Genomic DNA, 21,096 nt, shown 5'->3' on the forward strand with positions numbered 1-21,096 from the left:
ACTAAGATAATAAATAGTGGTATCGTACTCGCGGCCTATATCCCGTCAAAACGAAAAAGTGTGTTAGTCACTCCCCTGCCAGAAAAACCAGGTCATATGTTATATAGTCGTCCGGCAATCCAAAATGTTAGTTTAAATTTGGTTACAGAATTCGATGATATTAAACAGAACTTGAGTGCAATACCTAATATTTCTACGCTTATTATTGAAGTCTTGTTCGGAGATGCACCGGTAGATGCCTTCGAAATATTACCAGGTCTATCGATTAAATGGCTCAAGAAACACGAGCGTCAACGTTGCAGTATTATTCATGTCGGTGCATCACCCGTTACATCCCTCGAGGGGGTTCAAATTATTAAAAGTGGTAGTATTTCCCTTTCTAAGATATTCTTGCCGTATAATATACATTTGATAAGGTTGATGTATACTCTCAAAACATTTAAGCAAGACCAATTAAAGACTATTATATATTCGTAATATACACTATGAGTTTATATCCAGCGCTCGATGAAATGATGGAAACTGTTGATGGATTTCGATTACATCAAATAAGCGACATAAAACATCGAATAGAAAAAGATAGGGAGTTGAGACTTGGATTGTATAAAAAGTATCGCAGAGCCGTGAATGCTCTGGACGGAGTTGACACCGCTCTTGTAGTAGCTGGCATGGGACTCGGTGTAGCCGGTGTCGGTTTACTATCAACTATAATCGCCGCGCCTATCGTGCTCGGCATGGAAATAGCGGCTGGAGTCTCGGGACTGGCAGGAATAGCGATAAAATTCATTTCTCGTAGGTTGCAAAAGAAAGCATTAAAACACGATAGTATTCGGATACTCGCCGATGCAAAGTTGAACAGCATCGAGGATCATATTTCGACAGCAGCGGCTGATTGTAAGATATCCGAGGATGAGTTTCGTTTAGTGCTGTCGGAACTCACCAAATACAACGAAATGAAGCAGGAGATTCGATCAAAATCTCGTAAGACCAATGGTATTAGCGAAGACGAGAAAAAAAAGTTCATAGAACAAGGGAGGCAACAAGCGCGTCAATTATTCCGTGCCAAAACCAAAGAACTGGTTGGAGATTAAAAATAAATTGCTTACTATCGTGTGATTACATTTAGACAAATGCTTACATAAATATATAATAATGGAAAAAACTATTAAATGGAGAGAATTACCACAAGGTTTTTATTATATCAGTGATGTCAAACCAACCAAATACGGTAATCAATTGTTTCTTATCAATTTACAAAAAGAGTGTAGTTATATAGTCTGGTCTCCTAGTAAAATGAACGAAGAACTTAATAAAAATGTTGAATATCGCTTTATCGATAAAAATAATAAAGAATATTTTTATTACCATTTAGACTCATCTAAAGCAATGATTGGCCCCAGGTGGTGGTGAGCTGGAGTCAATTTAGTTTAATCTCATGACTATCGTTGAATCGCATAGTCATTTACACATAAAAAATCCCCCCTGTAGTAGCAGTATAGGTATATGAATCCTGCTCCAGTGGAAGTGGTCCAGAACCCCTATTACCTATACTACTATCAATGAATTATTTATAAAAAAAAATTAATTTAATATTACTATGACTTTATAGCTAAAATTATGGAGTCTTGCATGTCGAGCCAACAAACTATAGTACATATTATTCACCTTGGAATGTCTGTTTACTGTGCATGCGGTGGGGTCCACCCAATTCCCAAAATGGACAGTTCCAAATACTACTGCGTAAAATATTAATGCCGATTTGGAGAAAATTACCAAATGAATGAATGCAAGTAAAACTTAATCCAGGGAAAAAGAAAACTGTTCAATATCACGTCAAAGTGTGCCCAAGTGCAAAACCTAATCTTAAAATGAAAGGACTTTGGTATTAATATTTCAGTCAGATTCTGATATTGGCGAGTTAAAGAGGTAAGCCCTATGATTAATTGTCTTAAATACCTTTCTGGTGTCCACCGCCGTGAACCATACTCACTCACTCAGATAAATAAACCCTTTTACATAAGTCGTGAACAAGCATATATATACTACTCAAAATTTGATAAGGATCACTAGGTGATATGTGTGTAAGTTACTACAAACATAACAAAAGACATGACTCTGACTCAGAAACGTGTTTAATCATGTTATGAATGAAAATTCATGAACGGCATGAACTTGTATCAATATGGAATGTTTGAAATCTGCTAACACCAAAAGGCATTTCATTAAAAAATGTTAACAGCAAACAAGAGAAAGAATTCCACAGTTATGAGGGATAGTCCATCATTACACTTAGTCGATGAAGTGTCAATATCGAGTATGACCTCCCCTTGCATCAATGACGGCCTGACAACGTCGAGATATGCTGTCAATAAGCACCCGGATGTTCCCAGTGGGAAGGTTGTTCCACTCTTCCACGAGGGCATGTCCGAGCTCTGCCAAAGTCGTGGGTTGTGCTCTACGGCGTGAAAGGGCAACCTGCAGCATGTTCCAGACATGCTCAATCGGGTTCAAGTCCGGCGAGCGCGCTGGCCAATCCATGCGGACAATTGTCTCCTGCTCAAGGTACTGCTCAACCACCCTGGCGCGATGAGGACGGGCGTTATCATCCATCAGGATGAACTCAGGGCCAACAGCACCAGCGTAGGGTCTGACGTACACATCGAGGATCTCATCCCGGTACCTCACCCCCGTCATTGTTCCTCTCTCCAGGACATGAAGATCTGTCCTTCCATCTCTGTTGATTCCACCCCAGACCATGATGGAACCACCACCATAACGGTCATGTTCACTGATGTTGGCATCATGGAAACGTTCACGTTGTCGTCGCCACACCCGCTGCCTCCTGTCTGTAAAGTCCAAACAATACCTGGACTCATCAGTGAACAGAACTGGAACCCAATCGTTCCGTGTCCAAGTGACATGATCTTCAGCCCATTCCAATTGCTCCCGCCGGTGTCGAACAGTCAGGGGGATTCGGACACATGCCCTTCTCGAGTAGAGACCTGCATTGTGAAGACGATTCCGTATCGTCTGAGTGGACACATTCACCCCCGAGGCGTTCAGGAGGTCGTTACGTTGGCTGGTTGCTGTCCAGAAGGGATGACGTCGAGTCTGAAGAGCCACAAAATGATCTTGGCGTTGGGTTGTCGACCTCTGACGACCACCCCCATGTCGGTGTGCTGCTGTACCAAAATTTTGCTGTCGGGACCAGGCCCTGCTTACAACGCTCTGGCTGACGTTTAGTGCATTGGCAACGTCACGTTGTGAATAGCATTCCAATACATCTGCCCAGTTGTTCTGTCGTCAGGCGACGCCTTACACGTTGAGGGGGCATTGCGTAGATAAACGTAGTGTAAACACTCAATTGAGTTTAAAGTTTCAGAATGAATCAGACTCCGTTGCCTGATTGGAAATCGTGCAATGGTAGCAAAAGCATGAACTGTGATGTGAAACGCATTTCCCATGGCATGAAATGCACGTGCAAGTGTGTTGGAGACGTTTTTGATTTCACTTGAACACAATATTGCCAGTTATGCAGTTATTTTGTTTTTTTATTCAGAAAAATATCTACGATCCTTATCAAATTTTGAGTAGTATATATTGCCAATATTTTGCTCCCATGTTTTGGATATATGTACCAAAGAACAAGAATTAATCCTAGAATGTCTACACATAAATTCATTACGGACGCTGAAATAATGCCGATGAGATGTTAATTTTTACCTCGCCCACTCACTGATTGCGGACTATTTGTGGGGCGATAAGAGGTACAAGCCACGAGAAAATGTATAGTGAGACCAACGTAGCCATTACACCTTTTTACAAGATGGAAAACATCTTTGCTGTTAGTGATTACATATAAAGAAATCTAACCAATTCACAGGCTATACGTTGTACATCAGAATGCTATACCAAGTCATTCCTACCTGATACCATTAATAATTGGAATAGTCACCGGAAAAAGAGGATTATTAAACTTGCACAATGTTATATTCAGTTAAGCCACGATACCAGATTTTGTCACTTTAAACTTCCATCGGCTTAAAAAAACACATCTCAGATAACACATCATGCATGCTCTCGTGGCTGTCACAATGGTACACTGCATTAATTTTTTCACGTGCCCCAACTACAATATATTAAGAAACGATTCTATTCTAAAGGTTAAGTGAGTTTCTAATCAGTGGTTTATTGGAAACAATTTGAACAGTGCCTAATTTAGCTATTTTGAACTCGGCCATGTACATCCGACGTTCGGGTGGATTTGCACATATATAATAACTAGTAGTAAGAATTAATACATACTTTGAGACACGTATTAAGTATTAAACAGTTAAATAGCTTTTTTTAGGAAACCCCTTTCCATCAACCGCACTGTTGACCTATCTTTTTTGTTCTGTTTTGATGTATTGATGTATTATTTAATACAATATGTATATATCCCCTCATCCCAATGTTAATAAAAGGAAGCTTGGTGGGGACTTTTGGGATATAAGAAATGAATGCAGACTGCCATACTGTCTGAATGTCTTAACACTCACCGGGTGTGACCACGTAGACAGGATATCATTCGGGTTTCTCATAATTACTCCATGAGCATGCTGGGTATTGTAGCTTGGGGATATTAAATGTAAGTTTGTTATCAGAGGAGAAGCACTACAAGTAGAAACAGGAGAACTCCCATTGAAACTAAGAAGAGAGCAGGCAATATTATCGTTCTGGGGACGAACATCAAACCCTTTGGTTAAAATGATATGGCAAGACAAAAACGCTCGAGATGAAGCCCTAGCTCGAAAAAATTCCTCACTAAAGCCATCTGGGATATTAGTGCGCGAACTCATTCGAAGTCACATTCAGAAAGTCACTACAAAGGTTTACACCCTCCCTGGACTTTACAAACTCCCAAAGTTGACACTGCTTTAACATCAGAAGTCACTAAAAGAGAACCCAACCCTACTACGATCAGTAGCTATCACTAAAATTCAAACTACCTGGGACAGCTGGGCCCATATATACACTGATGGATCCAAGAATCCTATCAACAACAGTGCTGGTTACGGGATCCATATCCACAGCTCCAAACCCCAAGCACATTCAGTTCGCTTGCCTGATGGTCAGTCAGTATTCACGGCTGAATTGGAGGCAATTCATCATGCACTCAAACTCATACCGGAACTCCCGGAAGCAAAGAAGGCAGGGCGGGACAACTTAGGAATGGCCAGGAGTCCGAACTTGACCACACAGAAGGAAGCGAGCTACAAAAACATGTTTTATATCAATGGAAAGATCTCGAGGAGACGAATCCAAATAATGTGTGTCCCGGTGTGTACACATGTTTACAAGCTCAAAAATTGGCTCAGAAAATGCATTACTGCAGAAATTTCTGACAGAATTTTTTTTTTCTGCAGAAATTTCTGGCAGTATTTTTTTTTTCTACAGAAATTTCTGGCAGAATTTTTTTTTTTCTACAGAAAATTCTGGCAGATTTTTTTTCTGCAGTAATATTTAGCAGGATTGTTTAAATTCAGGAGAAATAAGGTTCAATCATTGGATAGTTTAATCTGGAGTGGCTTTAAATGACCTTTTTCTACAGAAATTTCTGGCAGATTTTTTGTTTCTACAGAAATTTCTGGCAGAATTTTTTTCTGCAGTAATATCAAACATCAATCTTTGGAGAGTTTAAATTGAATTCAGCAATTGTATATATTTATCTTGGTATTATATTTACCAAATTTATCAGGAATCGTCACTCGAATTAAACAATGGAACAATATGTTGGCCTCATACCTTTGTATACTAGACAGATGCAAATCCTTGAACCTTGAGCTTACCATATAATTATCTAAATTATTATGAGAATTTCAGTGACCATCTTCAATGGCCTTTTTACGACTTTGAAGTGTACAACATTAAAGGTGAATGTGATTCTCAAAAATAAATTTCACAATTATTCCAGGGGGCCAACCAAATATATAATCCCCTGTTGAAATTCAAAGAAACAACCTACATGTGATATACTGTACTCTGAAAGTAGGTTAACTTCAGACATGGAAAAAAAATAGAACACAACCAAGATTTTACGTTATAACTGCATATATTGTTTCATTGTGCACATCTCATCTGATCTAATATATATATATATATATATATATATATATATATATACACAATTCTAAATACACAGCTTTACTAAGAAACACAAAACATACAAAGTACAAAACTCCTGCAATGCAATCCTCGGCAATACCTTAGCCACATAGCTTTGACAAAACATATGTACATTTCAGCAATACTTGCTACTCCTTCATTATTGTTCTGATACTGATGCTTGTCTTCGGTGCTTTGTCAGAGTGATCTGAAAGTAATAAAATAAATTAAAGAATATGAGTACATAATTAAAATCACAGTGCATCTATACAATAAAAGCAAAAATAGTAACCTCATGAAGTTGGGTTGTTTCTCTGCCCACATTACACATATTCTAAGTAACCCTGACTAACCCTAATATTACACATCACAATACATATTTCAAAAGAAATGCAATATTTATTGAAATTACCTTTGATTGTTTTTGCAGTTTTTCATTGTTCTTCTCTATTGCCTCTTGAACTTTAGTTGGGAGGGTTGTCGCTTCCCTTGGGGCAGGCATGAAGGGCTTGAAGTCTGATAGCTTGGTGGTGGGTGTCCGGATGTCCCCATTCTTGAAGGAGGGCATCGCGGGTTGTTGCAGGCTTCTGTCTAAGTTCCCTTGCAAATACACTAAATAGTTGATCCAAATCTTCATGTGTGTGCCCCACCATGAGAAAGAAAGTTTCACCTGAAAATAGTATTTACATCAGTATTATCACTATGAAAACATATCAAATTGTACAAAACCTGTTTATTTACAGAATACTGATTTGAGTATTGAGAATATTGAGAGAAAAATCAATCTTGTGCATTTTTCAAGTTTCAACATTGTGTGCAGATTCTTTTATACTTGGGATGAGCAATTGGACATGAAATACTTTTGCTTCAAAACAATTCTAATGTGGTTTAAAACAATTTACATAAATTATAAAAATATTAACTACATGTGATTTCAGCATTTACTTTGAATTGTATAGTATAGCCTCAAGGAATAAATACGCAATACATGATATTGTATGTGGAATCATATACCAATAATTTCATTGATAACTATCTTCATGATAGCACTAAAAGTGATACCTTGGATTGCAGCGTCCACTTTTGACTGGCCGACAAAATCTTGCAGCTTTATTGGTCCTGGAAATGTCAAATAAATATTTGAACGATACATAAATTGCAACTTTAATGTAATTGGATAGTCATACAAATATAACAACTGCCAATTTCCATTCTCAAGAATCCACAATGCCTCCAAAATTAGACAAGCCTACCAGACAAACATTGAATTTATTCAACAGGCCCGTACCAAGCATTTAGCAAAGATAAATTTCTATCCTTCTAAATGTGTGTTACAAATATAATGTACAAACAAATGTCTTGACATACATGGCACAATCCCATTACAAAACAAATCCCATTACATCCTTTACTAATAATACTGGACAAACTACAATAACGTAACCCATATATGTGCACTGTGGATACTAAGCTCCACTGGTTTCTAAATAAGAATCTACATAACTCCCTACCAATAGGATATGTAGACAGTAATATGTGTTTTGGTTTAGTTTTTTGTTTACAAAAATACTGTTGCTAGGATGCAGCAGTGAACTTATTGTTGTGTTTTTTTGCTTGTTTCTATAACAATATATTCCAGCTATATGACAGCAGTCTGTAAATATTTGAGTTTGGACCAGTCCATCCAGGGACTGATATCTTGAGCATCAGGTTACGCAATTGGGATACGATGACACACATCAACAAAGTCAGGGAGCCTGACCACCCGATCCCATTAGTCGCCTCTTACAACAAGCATAGTTGCCTCTTATAGCAAGCATGGGTTGCTGAAGACCTTTTGTGATGCATGCCATACATACAGCTAATATTAGCAAATTCCATTCAGGAGTATACACTGAGCCACAGCGGGCAGCTAATTTTGGCTTATGGCACATGTAACTAGTACTTTGGGGGAATTTTTGTACTGAAAGTGTTGTTTCATTGGTTGCCATCAGTTACAGAGACACATGGACAAATTGACTTACTATGAAACTGGATGTAACATTTAATTAAATAACTTTGTGCAACATACTTCCTTATAATAATTATGGTTTCTTTTATTCACTGTGGCACATGAACACTCGCTCACCTGGAATGAGTGAGTGAGTTAGGTTAGACGCCGCTTTGAACAGTATTTCAGGTATATCACGGCGTTTCAGCTTAATGTGGGAGGAAAGCCACGAGCACAGATATGGTGCTGACAACCTAGAAACATTGGGCGAACCGGGATTCAAACCATAGGTTTCTGGCGTGCCCAAGGGACACAACTTTGCACGGTGAATTGCAATGCCTTAGACTACTGGTAGTGACTGTATATAATTAGTATCAGGTCTTATCCATAATACTCCTTGTCAAACCCTTACGTTTATCGAATTTTGTTTTCATGCTAAATTCGGTTCATTTTGAAGATCACTTTTACATGTATCCAGTTGGAAACAGCAATTATTAATAAAGATTTTGCATTATTCCTGGGCTTTCAGAAATTCGATATCGACATTTCCTATAAAAACAAAGAAAGGGTTCTATCACTAGGATCACTCGAGAGTATGTCTCGTAAACTTGCCTAGCCCCACGCCTACTATGTAAGCACCACAGAGTAGCCCGAGCCACCCACCAACTCACACCCTAATTAAGTCATGGCCTTGTCGGCAACGAGGGCAACACTTACCTGGTATACTACGTACGTAACACCAATATAATGCCACGTGAAGCCATATATAGGCTACACAATCCGCGTACTTTCACAGAGCCCTGGCTCTTCCGCTCTTCCTTTCCTAGCTCATGTTGAAATTTTGATAAAAAATCATGCACCGTGCTTTGATTCTGAAACGAAATTTAAATTGGCAACACCATCGGTGATGGTTAAAAAAACCCAGCGAAACGCAAGACCGATGGAGTGCCTCACCCTTACATTCGCCTGACATGTTTATTTTCGCGTTCGTAGCTCAAGTCTATCTAATATTGCTGATGCAATAAATGAACTATATTTAACCATATTGCACATAAACATTACTTACCAATTTCAGTGCTTTTCTTTTTGGGCAGATTTCTTGAAGAAAGGTGGTCTGTCTTGACTGTTGATGACGTTGGTAATATCTGTAATGGGTAGCAACATGTTCGATGAATATGTTCATAAAGAAATCATGATACAAACAGAAGGCCAACGTTCTTCAAGATATATACAGTGTTTGGTTTACAAAAATAGAATAAAATGCTTCTTACCAATGATAACGTTGTTGCAGCAGAGCTGGTGAACCCTGCATGCTTAGGCATCCAGAGCTTCTCACTGCGACCAGAACTTGGGTTTTCGATGTGATTTACCTACTTGTTGAATAGTTATCGTTTGACCGCCTGACTGAACGTTCTCGAAGATTTAACGATACATAATTAGGGTTAAATCTTCATACACCATTTTTATGGTCGGGCGTCCACGGCTGATTGGTTTTGCAAATCAAACACAAGGGTGTATATCACGCCCCCTTGAGTGTTCCCTGGGTTACAGGCCGGCAAAGCCACATTTCGAAAATAGATAGCCCAAATTGATGTGGCTCTCGCGGCAATGGTTATGGTTGCGTGATTGTATAATGTGGCTCTCGCGGCTATGCTGTCAAAACATGCTTTGTGATTCTAACAGGTTACCGTATATAACAAAACAAGTCTTGTTTTCTCATTTTCTATTCAACAAGGATAACATATTCATCAAAACTTTACATTGATGAATATGAATAGCATATGAATATCATAATGCAGATGAAGGAAGTCGCCCACGTGGTCAGCATATTCCATCTCACTCAGGTGTGGGTTCAGGAGCTGGATCTTGAGGGACGCAATACGTGCATCGATTGCCTTGTACTTCTTTCTTCGTGAAGGTTCTGATCACTGGTGTGAGAGTCTAAGGACTGCAACCTCTTTGAGTGACTGCCCTCGCTGAAATAGCTTCACTACCTCGTAGATGTTCGGGTGCGGTTCTTGGCAAGTTTCTTTATCTTGTTGTGCAACCCTTCCAGGTGATTGTTGGTACGGTGGCCTTGGTTTTCGAAATGGTTCCAAATCTCTTGCATGAAGGCCCCTACTTGAACCCAACAGGTTGTCACGTAGTCCATGAAGGCAGTCACTTTAGGGCCAGCAGGAGAGTCAGCAATGGCATCAAGCCACACATCATCCACTTTGTCACGAGGTACTAGAGGGAGGGCAGGAGCTCTTGTCACCAGCTTCTTCACCTCCTCATCTTCCTTATAGTCCAACACCAGACCTTCTTTCTGCACCCTCTTCCAGATACATTGGGTGAAGTGAAAGAAACACCCTCTAACTAATGTCCCAGGAAATACATCAGTCACGGCATTGTGAGCTGCACGTTCAAAGTCCAACTGAATTGTAAGTGGGGCAAACTCTAGACCTCCTCTACTAGCAAAATCGCATAGGTACTGAAACATGTTGACATAACTTTTGTTCGATTGGACAACAAACAGTAAACTAATGGAAACATATGGCCAAACACCTCAGCATGTAAACAATAAATCTAATCAAACATCTTGGGACAGGCATAAAATGTACCATCACAAAATACAATGTCTGCAGTACACAAATGTTCAATGTTCTTGTCTGTAGTGAAGATGATGATGTCGTCACTAACACGGTGTAGGAACTGGTCGCCTCCCTCAGTCTGGGAGTACCGCGCTTAGTAATTTAAATGTGGGACACTCATATAAAGGTATCGGTAATCGGATTAATTAATTACCCGCTAGAATAGGCGAAATGCACTCAGCTGAAAATGTGGCTTTACCGGCAATAGCCATTTCTGAAATGTGGCTCTCCCGGCTGGACACCGTTCCCTGGGTGGTCACGTAATCTGTTGTAAGGTTTGGCACCAGCATCTCAGGTTACAATTTGATATTAATTCAAGTAATCCACTGATAATGTACATGGGTAGTTAACCTAATTACATTTAGTTTTGTCCGACAAGGAGCGAGTTTACTCTTTTTTTAGACATAGACTTTGTAACAGGCTCTTCCCCTGGAAAAACATATATTGTAAATAAATATTTTGCCGTTTCCATCAACCTTAACACGTGATGTTCTATAACTGTTGTCTTGTACACTATCCATAGTGTAAGTCAGCTCGAGGAATTTTCATATAGTATTATCATTAAACAACATATCCTATGCAACAGTTATGTTGCTATCTGGACAAAACTATTTCAACATTCTATATTGTATCGCAAATGTAAACGAATAGTTTTTATTATAAATACAAACCTACATGTTAAGCGGTAATACGAATGACGCATTAAATAACATATATGAACAACTGTCGGATTATAAAGTCTCACGTCGGTTCCTCCGTGCAACTTCATGCCTGACTTACATTCGTATTGTTCTTTCAACACACTTACGCTTCTCCAAATTTAGAAAGAAGCTGTGTACACAGTGTTCTTGCGAGTTACAATTACGCGTCCGGTTTGGCGGCAACTTCAAAGAGTGGACAAATGGTTGCTCCTTCAGGTAGCTATAATTACCCTCTCTATAATGCAATATCGTATTATCCATTTGTAATGAATGATAGTAACACTTGATTGGATTGGATTCAGTTAAATCTACATTTCTCAGGGTCTCTAACATCGAGATTTGAAATATCTTTCATGTAAATACCTTCTTTGTCTTGTGACTTGCATATATTCGTGTATATTCAGAATAGTACCTTCGCATTCCTGAAAAGTCTTCGCACAATGGCACAAGCAACGAGGTCTCTTTCTGTGAAAAATAGCACTCTTTATTTCAGCCACAGCAAAGATCCCGAACCACGCGCAGTCAGTTACGTCTGGTTACCGTCTTGCAGTTACGATACAGGTAAGTCGTCAAAATATTTATTGTTTTATTTCTGGATACGCCGACCCTAGAACGTGGAAATATACTATTTAAATGGGTGGCTTTGCTGACATGCGAAACGCGTTTTGTAAGAGTCTAAGTGTAGTGTATTTATTTCTACCAATTTTGATAAAAGATACGCTAACAAACTAATCTGAAAAGGAGATAGATCCATCTCCTGTGGTTTTATTATGTCTTGTATCCTGTCTACGTGTACATTAGGCAACTTATTGTATGGCGACACTTGTTGTGTTAGTGTAGCTATATGAATTTGCCTGTGGTGATCGGTGAAAGTGAAAACACGGTTAATTACAAAATACCAATCCATGCAGTATTTAGATAATTTACATGCGAACTACTCTGTTATTTATAACGTTCGAATTATTTCGATAAAAATAACTATTAAGACCTGATGTTTATAAATATAACAAATTTGTATTAATGTTTTCATAAAATCAACATTTATTTCATCCTCTCTGATTGCTCCATCAAAGCTGGTGCTTGAGGGGGGGGGGGGGGGGGGGGGGGGGAGGGGGAGGGAGAGGAGGGAAGAGAGGCAATTTGGAATACCCTAGCGATGCATATTGTACGTGCTGTGCCGCCAGACTTCCTGCCAACAAGGTAATTAAATTTTCTCGGGTATTGTCAGTTCATACGGTGATACATTGTCTCGCGCGCGTGGTCGAAGGGTATTGTTTATCAGCGCCACCTTTATCATGCCCTGTGATCGTTTTGTTTACACTGTATGTTACGACGATCCTCAACTTTCAAAGCCTCCAATAAAATTTATGTGATCATTTTCTTATCCTTATTCCGACTGAATCCACCTTATATTATTTCAGAAATGCCCCCCCCCCCCTTACACACACACACTCCAAAAGCAAGTTCACTGAGGCTTGACCACTACCAATTAACAGTTGTCAGTTAAACAGTTCGCATCTAGTATGTTACTGTATATATTGAAAAAACCGTGAGCGTGCTAGTATGGGGAGGGGGGAGGGTTTAGGGAGGGTGTTGGTTCTTCACCTGGTCACTCATCAATCAGACTGTATACGCGGTATACTTCAATAATGATAAAATATCATTTGTCCTTGGGGTGCCCCAGTACCCCAACTGGATATGTCAAGCGAATTAATTTTCTTTTCGTCTGTTGATTCATATTTTGGAAAATCTAAGGGGAACCACTCCAGCTTATGCAGCACACACATTTGGGAAAGTGGCTTCAATCATTAATAATAATATTTCTTATCATGGCTTCACACTCGTTCCGAACTTTTTCGGAAATTCAAGACATTTCTTTATTTTCTTGAGTAGAGACAGGCCTATCGGAAATTCGAACTTGAACAGCAACGCCAAATATACATTCCGGCGCAGTGATCAGCTGGTGTCAGTGGTGATGACCAGCCTAGTCCTGTACCAGGCTGGCCGCATGGAGCTCTGGGTGGTTTGTGCATTATGTATATCATGACAAGTTCAGTCCCTCGTGTTATTTAATGCCACACTTGGCAATATTTAAGCCATTTGAAGACAGCCTGGTCCGGTGATAGTTGTTATGAGCAACAATCCATGCACCATGCCATGACACTGTCAACATTGGTTGCTGTGGACCAATTCTAACCTGAAATTCCCCAGTTCAGTAGCATAAGAGCCCTATCTTCTCCTACAAAATAAGAGATATATGATAAGGACCTCTGTATTTGTTGCATTGTCTTGTTTACAGGTTTATGCATTCCATGATGATGACCAGGACCTACAAGTGACCCTAGTTCAGGTGAATTACAACAATTCATACTCACTGAAAATGAACCATGTCACCTAATATGAGCTAATACTTTTACTTTATGTTTAGGGCTTATCAGGGACAATTAGTTAATTATTTCATCTGGGTCATGAGGCTATTAGCGGTGACATGATGACAACAGCAACCTACATGACATGTACAGGCTCCTAATATTGGATGAGCAATGAACCCCAGTTGCTGATTCTTTGTGTGGATAGTCTGAACTAGACATTTCTTTTATCCTCAGAAAAAATGTCATTTATATATAATGTACATTTTTCAACTGAATTAGTTTGACGTTGACATTATGTTGCAGGGGTTACTCTATGAGGAATCAGCACAGGAACGTCATGAGGTTAGTAAAGCAGAAACAGAAACCCAGATAGCCCATCTGTACCTGTAAAGTTTGCATACTATTGTTACCGGGGACACATGTGGCCTATTCATCTATGGCGCCGCAATTCACCGTACAGAGTTGCATCCCCTGGGCACACCAGAAACCAATGATTGTGGGTTCGACTCCTGGTTTGCCCCGGTTCTAGGTTTGTCAGCACCATACCAGTGCTCGTGGGTTTCACCGAAGTGGTAAACGTCTGAGACCTGCATCACTTCGGGGTTTCCTCCCACATTAAACTGACACGCCGTGATATACATGTAACTGTAATACTGTTAAAAGCGGTGTTAAACTCACTAACTTCTTTATGACCGTATACTTAATCTTGCCATAGACTTAAAATGACAGAAGTTTATAAAACTATTTTGACCCAATATTCAGCAGTTTTCTTTTTGCATGTATCTGCATATACTTAATGTGAAGTGAAGTGTGTTAATTGTTTGAGAAGTTCAACTGACTAGTGAGTAACATATTATGGAACCATACACCCATATGATCTGTTTCTTTTATTAGAATCTACCCGTCATGGAATGCCAGGATCTTCCAGTAAGTACTTTGTCAGATTTGATACTACTTTAACCTCATTTTACAGTGCATATTAAACATTGTGTGTTAATTATACTAAAATATTACTACTTGTATGTAACTGAAAGTTATTATGATCCACATGATCAAATAAGCTATTTTGGATACCTATGATAAGAGAAGTATGCAATTTATGTAACTTTATGTACCTACTAGGGAATTTTTTCGAAAAACTATTTTCAGGTGATACATTACAAAGGAAGAGCACCACAAAAGAGTAGAAAGGTAATTAAACTTTAATCATTTCATGAACAACATACCGGTATATTAAATGAATTACTATATTAGCTTGAAAAGTAATGTTATTGCTGTGATGGTAAGGCTCAGTGACTGCATGTCTTGAATATGTCTTGCAGACTTGAATATGAATACAATGTTGTTTTTGGTAATAGTTAATTTTTTTTAAGAGTGGTGTTTAAGTAACAATGATATCGTTCATATGCATAAGGTATTTAATACTTTCTTTATCAGATTCCACATTCAAGTTCAAGGTTTAGAAGCATGAGGAAAACAGGATCTGAAAAGGTAAGTTAGGAAAGCTTTTGGATTGGATATATATGGACGGCTTAGTTTTGAATTAATGCTGTTTTCAAACATTCCTTTAACACTTAACCATTTGAATAAATGGTTTCACACAAATAAATGCTCTCACTGCATCTGTCTGTTATAAAACTTCCGTTTGTCATCTTCTCTAAACTAAGTGCCAGGTTATAGAAAAGGAATACCAATGTCAAATACATGTCAGGCAGACTGATCAAGCACCTGATTGTTTCTTTTGGTGTGGACTACATTTAAGTACCAAAATTCTATAAAAAGAAGGCGGCACAATAAAAAGGTGAGCAGATTGTAGAAATAATGGGCAGTAACTGACACGTTCATATGCTAGTGTATACATGTATGTGGATTTTCATGGGCCATTGACACTGTTGCTGTGCATGCCTATAACTGAAATTGATGACTCACCCTGATTATGATCCTTGGCAACATTACTATCCACATGGGTTTCATTCAGATGAGAGCTAATGATTCACTGTATTATGAATATGATAATCACCACATTTCCTATAGCAAGATCAGTATTGTGAAAAACTGGAAATTAACACAGGCAAAGGTACAGGCACTGTGTTAATACAATGTGGATTGTATTTGTGTATCTTTCTTCCCTTATTTGGCTTATTTGTCATACAGCATCTGGTATAAGATATGAATTATCAGTATACAGTTCAAACAATCTGATATGCCCTTGCTTTAAATTGTTAAAATATAAATTGAAAATTTCAAAATAGAATATACAGAAATGACTGAATCCTCTTTGTCCACTTAGTACCATGCTTTAATGTAAACACACATAACACTGATTTTGTCCATAGATGTCCCCCTGCAAATTCAATGTTGGCATGATTGTGGAGGCATTGAGGAGGATGGCTTTTGGTATGTAATTACTGTTTGCATTGTTGAAGGAAATGTCATATATTGAATTGTTTTCATCACGTTTCACACAAGTATTTTTTTATGATTATGTTCAGATTGCAACGATTTGCTGAGATACTGATGGATCATGATGTTCCTTATGTATCAATATTTATTATTTCATATCAATTAATTGCTTTAACTCTCCTGACTGAAAATCAATTGTCTGTCCCCCTTTTTCATACTAGGCATTTCATCTGAACTTTTTAGCTCTTTGAAACAGAGACTTTGCTTGAAGGATCACACTTTTTGTGACTCTTGAAATTGCTCACATAAATGCATTGCGGCAGTAGTGAAAATGACATTTGTGTTCATTACGGAACCATTTCTGCAGTTTATGCTGAATAACATAATGTCCTTTCTGTCTGATCATTCCCATCTGTTACCCAGCTACAACCTATGCCAAGTAACTCCAGTTTTCATCTCTTTTGAAACCTCTGGGTTTTAAGCTGACATTTTATGTGATGACATGCAGATTAACACATGTTAGTAGCATCTGAGTAGTATGATTCTTATAATTTGATGTTCTTTTTGAAGTCCAGTTCATGGTTACAGTTACTGACAAGAACTTGTTATTGTATTATCAAAAATAGGGAGACATTTGATAGAAGTTAAATGTTTTCTGACAGGAAGTGAATAGTGGTTTGAGTTGGTTGGTTTGACTTATTGTTTTTAAAAGAACTTCTATACAATTTGTATTCCAGTAGTGTTGTGTTTTCCATCTGCTAATAATAGATTCTGGGAAAATGTCAGTGGGGCAAAAGTTATTTACAGAACAGTGAAAATGGAAATTCATGTTATCCTTAAATCATGATTTATTTCTTATCTTTATAAAACAAATACAGATATAAAGCCAAAATATTATCGGTCCAAAAGGAGAACGTGAACTTACATTGGACTGGCAACAACTTAGACGAGTGGCTAATAACAAACAAGATTAAGTTAGAGGTAAGCAGAATACAAAGATAGAGCATAAACATAATCAGTTATAAAAGTTTTCACACAGATTACATGATTAATGATTTTCTTACCATCAATAATTTCTCATAGCTTTTTATCTGAATTTTTACATTTATCTTCGGAGCTCATCACTATTTACAAATTTGTATTGTCTAAAACTTTTCAAAACTTTTCACTGTGACTTTTTTAAGCCTTCAAGAATTGGTAAACATGTAACAAGAATTAATGAACAGGTTACAAGAATTAATATATAATTATATATCTGATTTAGTTAAAGAAAGGTGACGAAGTAGAGGCCCCATGGCTGGTGCACAGAGCAGATAGGTACCCTGGTCATGAGGAGCGCATTGATGGAGGTAACTCTAAGAATATTTAAATAGTTTATACCCCTTCAATTGTACGTATGCTAAGTGACCTTGAACTTTAAATATGCTATGATTCAAATTTATTAAGTCTTACATTGTCGATCCCTGGCCTCGTCATACCTAAAGATGTTAAAAGATGGTACTTGTTGTTACCCGGTCTCGCGTTCTGCATTAGGGAGCTAAAACAAGGACTGGTCAGCTTGGAGTCATGTACTGTGTACTGAGTAGGGTATTCATGTTAAACTGCGGAATGGTATTTTAGTGGGCTAGAATCAGTCCAGACTAGTACAAGCAGCCACACACACACTCACACGCGCATGCATGTCGCTATATATGTGCAATAATCTTGGACGCCACGTTAAACCCAATTTCAACTCACCTCACCTCTCTTACATTGTTCATGTGGCTAAGGCATGTGGAATGTGTTTATTACTGAAATGAAAAGCATTTTAATGTTTTTTTCATATCTTTTCAGAATATGTGCACATAGGTTTCAATGACCAGACGAAAAAAAGAATTCATTTCAAGTATGTTGAGAAGAAAACGTAAGTAAAGCAGACTATTTACATTCATAATACATCTTATGCCGTAGGCTCTATTGTAAACTCTAAGCTGCATATAGGGTATTTATCTGATGCTATTTTAGACAATATGGATCCACTCATCTATACAGCTATTTTCTTCTGTGATAGGACCCATCGCTGGAAACATCGCCTCACCCATGAGACATAGTGCAAAGTCACCCAAGGACATGTCTTGTAATATAGCATCTGAATAAATACTTTTTTGAAAGATCTCAGTTTTATTTTTTGTGCTTGTAATCATGTGAACTAAAAATGTTTGTTTAAACTATCCAATGATTGAAACTTATTTCTCCTGAATTTAAACAATCCTGCTAAATATTACTGCAGAAAAAAAATCTGCCAGAAATTTCTGTAGAAAAAAAAAAATTCTGCCAGAAATTTCTGTAGAAAAAAAAAATACTGCCAGAAATTTCTGCAGAAAAAAAATTCTGCCAGAAATTTCTGCAGTAATGCATTTTCTGAGCTTGTAAACATGTGTACACCCCTGGACACACATTATTTGGATTCGTCTCCTCGAGATCTTTCCAATGATATAAAACATGTTTTTGTAGCTCGCTTCCTTCTGTGTGGTCAAGTTCGGACTCCTGGCCATTCCTAAGTTGTCCCGCCCTGCCTTAAAGGCAGTCGTCCTATCAGACTCGCTAAGTTCACTTCAGGCCATCAGTGGGAGAAACTCAAACTCCAGGCCAAACACAGTCAACAATATTCTATACGAATATACAAAACTATCGGACCAAGGGCAACAGGTGGAGCTGTGTTGGATCCCCTCTCACATAGATATTCATGGAAATGAAAAAGCAGGCTCACTGGCGAAGCTAGCTCTAGACAAAGCGGATATACAGCCTATTCCCTTTAGTAAACTAGAGATAAAAAGCAAAATCAAAGCCTCCATAGCAAAAAGATGGCAAGCCCAATGGGACGCAAGTAAGATCGGCAGATGGCTATACAAAATTCAACCCAAGGTCCAACAAAAGCCAAACTCATACTCAAATGACAGGAAAATTGAAACTGCTATCTCACGCCTCAGACTTGGTCACAAAAAGCACTATGACAAGGTTTGCTCATCTTGCTGAAACCATTGACCACCTGTTACTAGAATGTCAAGACCATGCCCCAGCCCGGGCTAGGTTAAAACAAGAATTGCAGTTAGATCCGCTATCTGTCATAGATCTCCTAAAGCCAAGAGATGCAATAGCGAAGGCCAAACTAACTCTATTTCTGAGAGATGGACAGCTGCTCGAACGTATATAAACAGAGCAGCCAAGGATAAAAATGAAATCATATCAATATAAGAAAATAGAAATCATATCAATGCAAAAACAGAAATTATGTGAACACCGAAATCACAATAGATATGTGAACCCTTCTCACACACAGGAGTCCCAAAGAGGGACAGGTCAGCCGAAATTGCCTAGGCAGAAGGCACCTAATGCAACAACAACACAACAACAACAACAGAGGAGATTGATAGTGAACAAAAGTGAACAAAACACATGCATTATTATAACATACTCAGGATACTAATAACAACGAAATGTACAAATTAGCAAACATGATCAATATTATTATTACATGTTAATGCCATGTATGTAAATATAGCTATATAAACATGTGTTTAATTTTTCAGCTTGTGTGAAGTCGTCCATAAATACAAGAAAACGTATATTTTCCCAAAATTATATTACCGTCATGTTACATTTTTTTAATCATTTTTTTAATTTGAATTACGTAACATTTATGTTACTTTGATTTTATTAGACCCATGTTGTTGTTACTGACCCAGGGATTGACTAGGTTCATTACATGTCATAAAAGTGCCGGGACATGTGGTGGCAATACATTCTCACCTGTCACAAAGGGACGGGCAATTTGGGTTTGTCCTCAGGGAATGTGTTATGCAATTTGTGTATTCACAAAATAACATTCAACAAATTATGTACATGGTCCTGTGATGTAGGATTGATGCATTCGTACTTCTCATAAATAAATGAATTGCATTTTTTTTCTTTACCATGTGCGAAATATGCATAATGTCGGAAAGCGCAAGTTAAATACTGACTTCATCCCAAAATAAATCACAAACCCTCTCTTATAATTTGTGTATTATTCTATATTTTAATTATGTAAATCACGTTCCTGTCACTTTTAATGTAGAATACGTTAGTCACTCAACCAATTCCATTATTATTTTCCCAAAGATCAAAGATTAAAGCAGTTATCAAGATTTATTTTCCATATCTTTAGAAATACTTAATCTTTACATTGAAACTGCCATCATGATGTATTATGATTATGATTATGATTATTGATGTACATATGGTTCGCACCATATGAATATATATCAAGTTTCCTTTTGCTAGAACATATGCATGCTGTTGTGTTTTTTCAAGGTAATCTTCGTTCTCTCATTGATAACAATATTAAAAGAACAAGTATTATAAAATATGATACGGGAATATATTACACACGTTATTTACGCATCCGGTTGCTCATAATACAATGTTAGTAAACAATATGTTTGTTCCAGGGAGTGAATACCAATTAGACCAAGCCAGCTCAACATCTCATTCACTTATAAAAGACAACTTCATCATAAACATAGTCATCATCGGAGTATTAACAGTTTTTATGTGTGACGCCACATTCCCCGCTATAGTGCAAGTATCCATGATAGAAAACGTCTGATGTCTGGAAACGTAAGATCCGACGATTGTGTTATGAATAATAATAAAGGCATGTTTGATGCTGAACGGTCTGAACGAAAACAGGACAATCCGGCAACACAATATTTTCGTAGTATTTTTAAAAAATAATCTTTGATAATATTTTGTAGATAATTTTTGCAGGGACTACCGTTTTACAAAACGCGATTTTCCGCTTTTCGCCGAAATTTCACATTATCACAATG

At 37.9% G+C, this 21,096-nt stretch overlaps 2 protein-coding genes across 6 annotated transcripts in view; one reads left to right on the plus strand and one right to left on the minus strand.

Annotated features, from left to right (window-relative positions):
* LOC139454577 (sodium- and chloride-dependent betaine transporter-like) overlaps positions 1–21,096 on the minus strand; it is an 84,589-nt gene that overhangs the window by 42,791 nt on the left and 20,702 nt on the right. The window lies entirely within an intron of this gene.
* Positions 13,704–16,248, plus strand: LOC139453927 (uncharacterized). Its single transcript, XM_071235371.1, has 6 exons — positions 13,704–13,821; positions 14,147–14,185; positions 14,738–14,770; positions 14,993–15,034; positions 15,281–15,334; positions 16,180–16,248. Exons 1-6 carry the CDS (start codon positions 13,729–13,731, stop codon positions 16,246–16,248), a joined length of 330 nt encoding a protein of 109 aa, XP_071091472.1. The 5' UTR covers positions 13,704–13,728.

This window comes from Haliotis cracherodii, unplaced genomic scaffold, assembly GCF_022045235.1.
Source record: "Haliotis cracherodii isolate W230 unplaced genomic scaffold, xgHalCrac1.p SCAF_10, whole genome shotgun sequence".
Lineage (NCBI taxonomy): Eukaryota > Metazoa > Mollusca > Gastropoda > Lepetellida > Haliotidae > Haliotis > Haliotis cracherodii.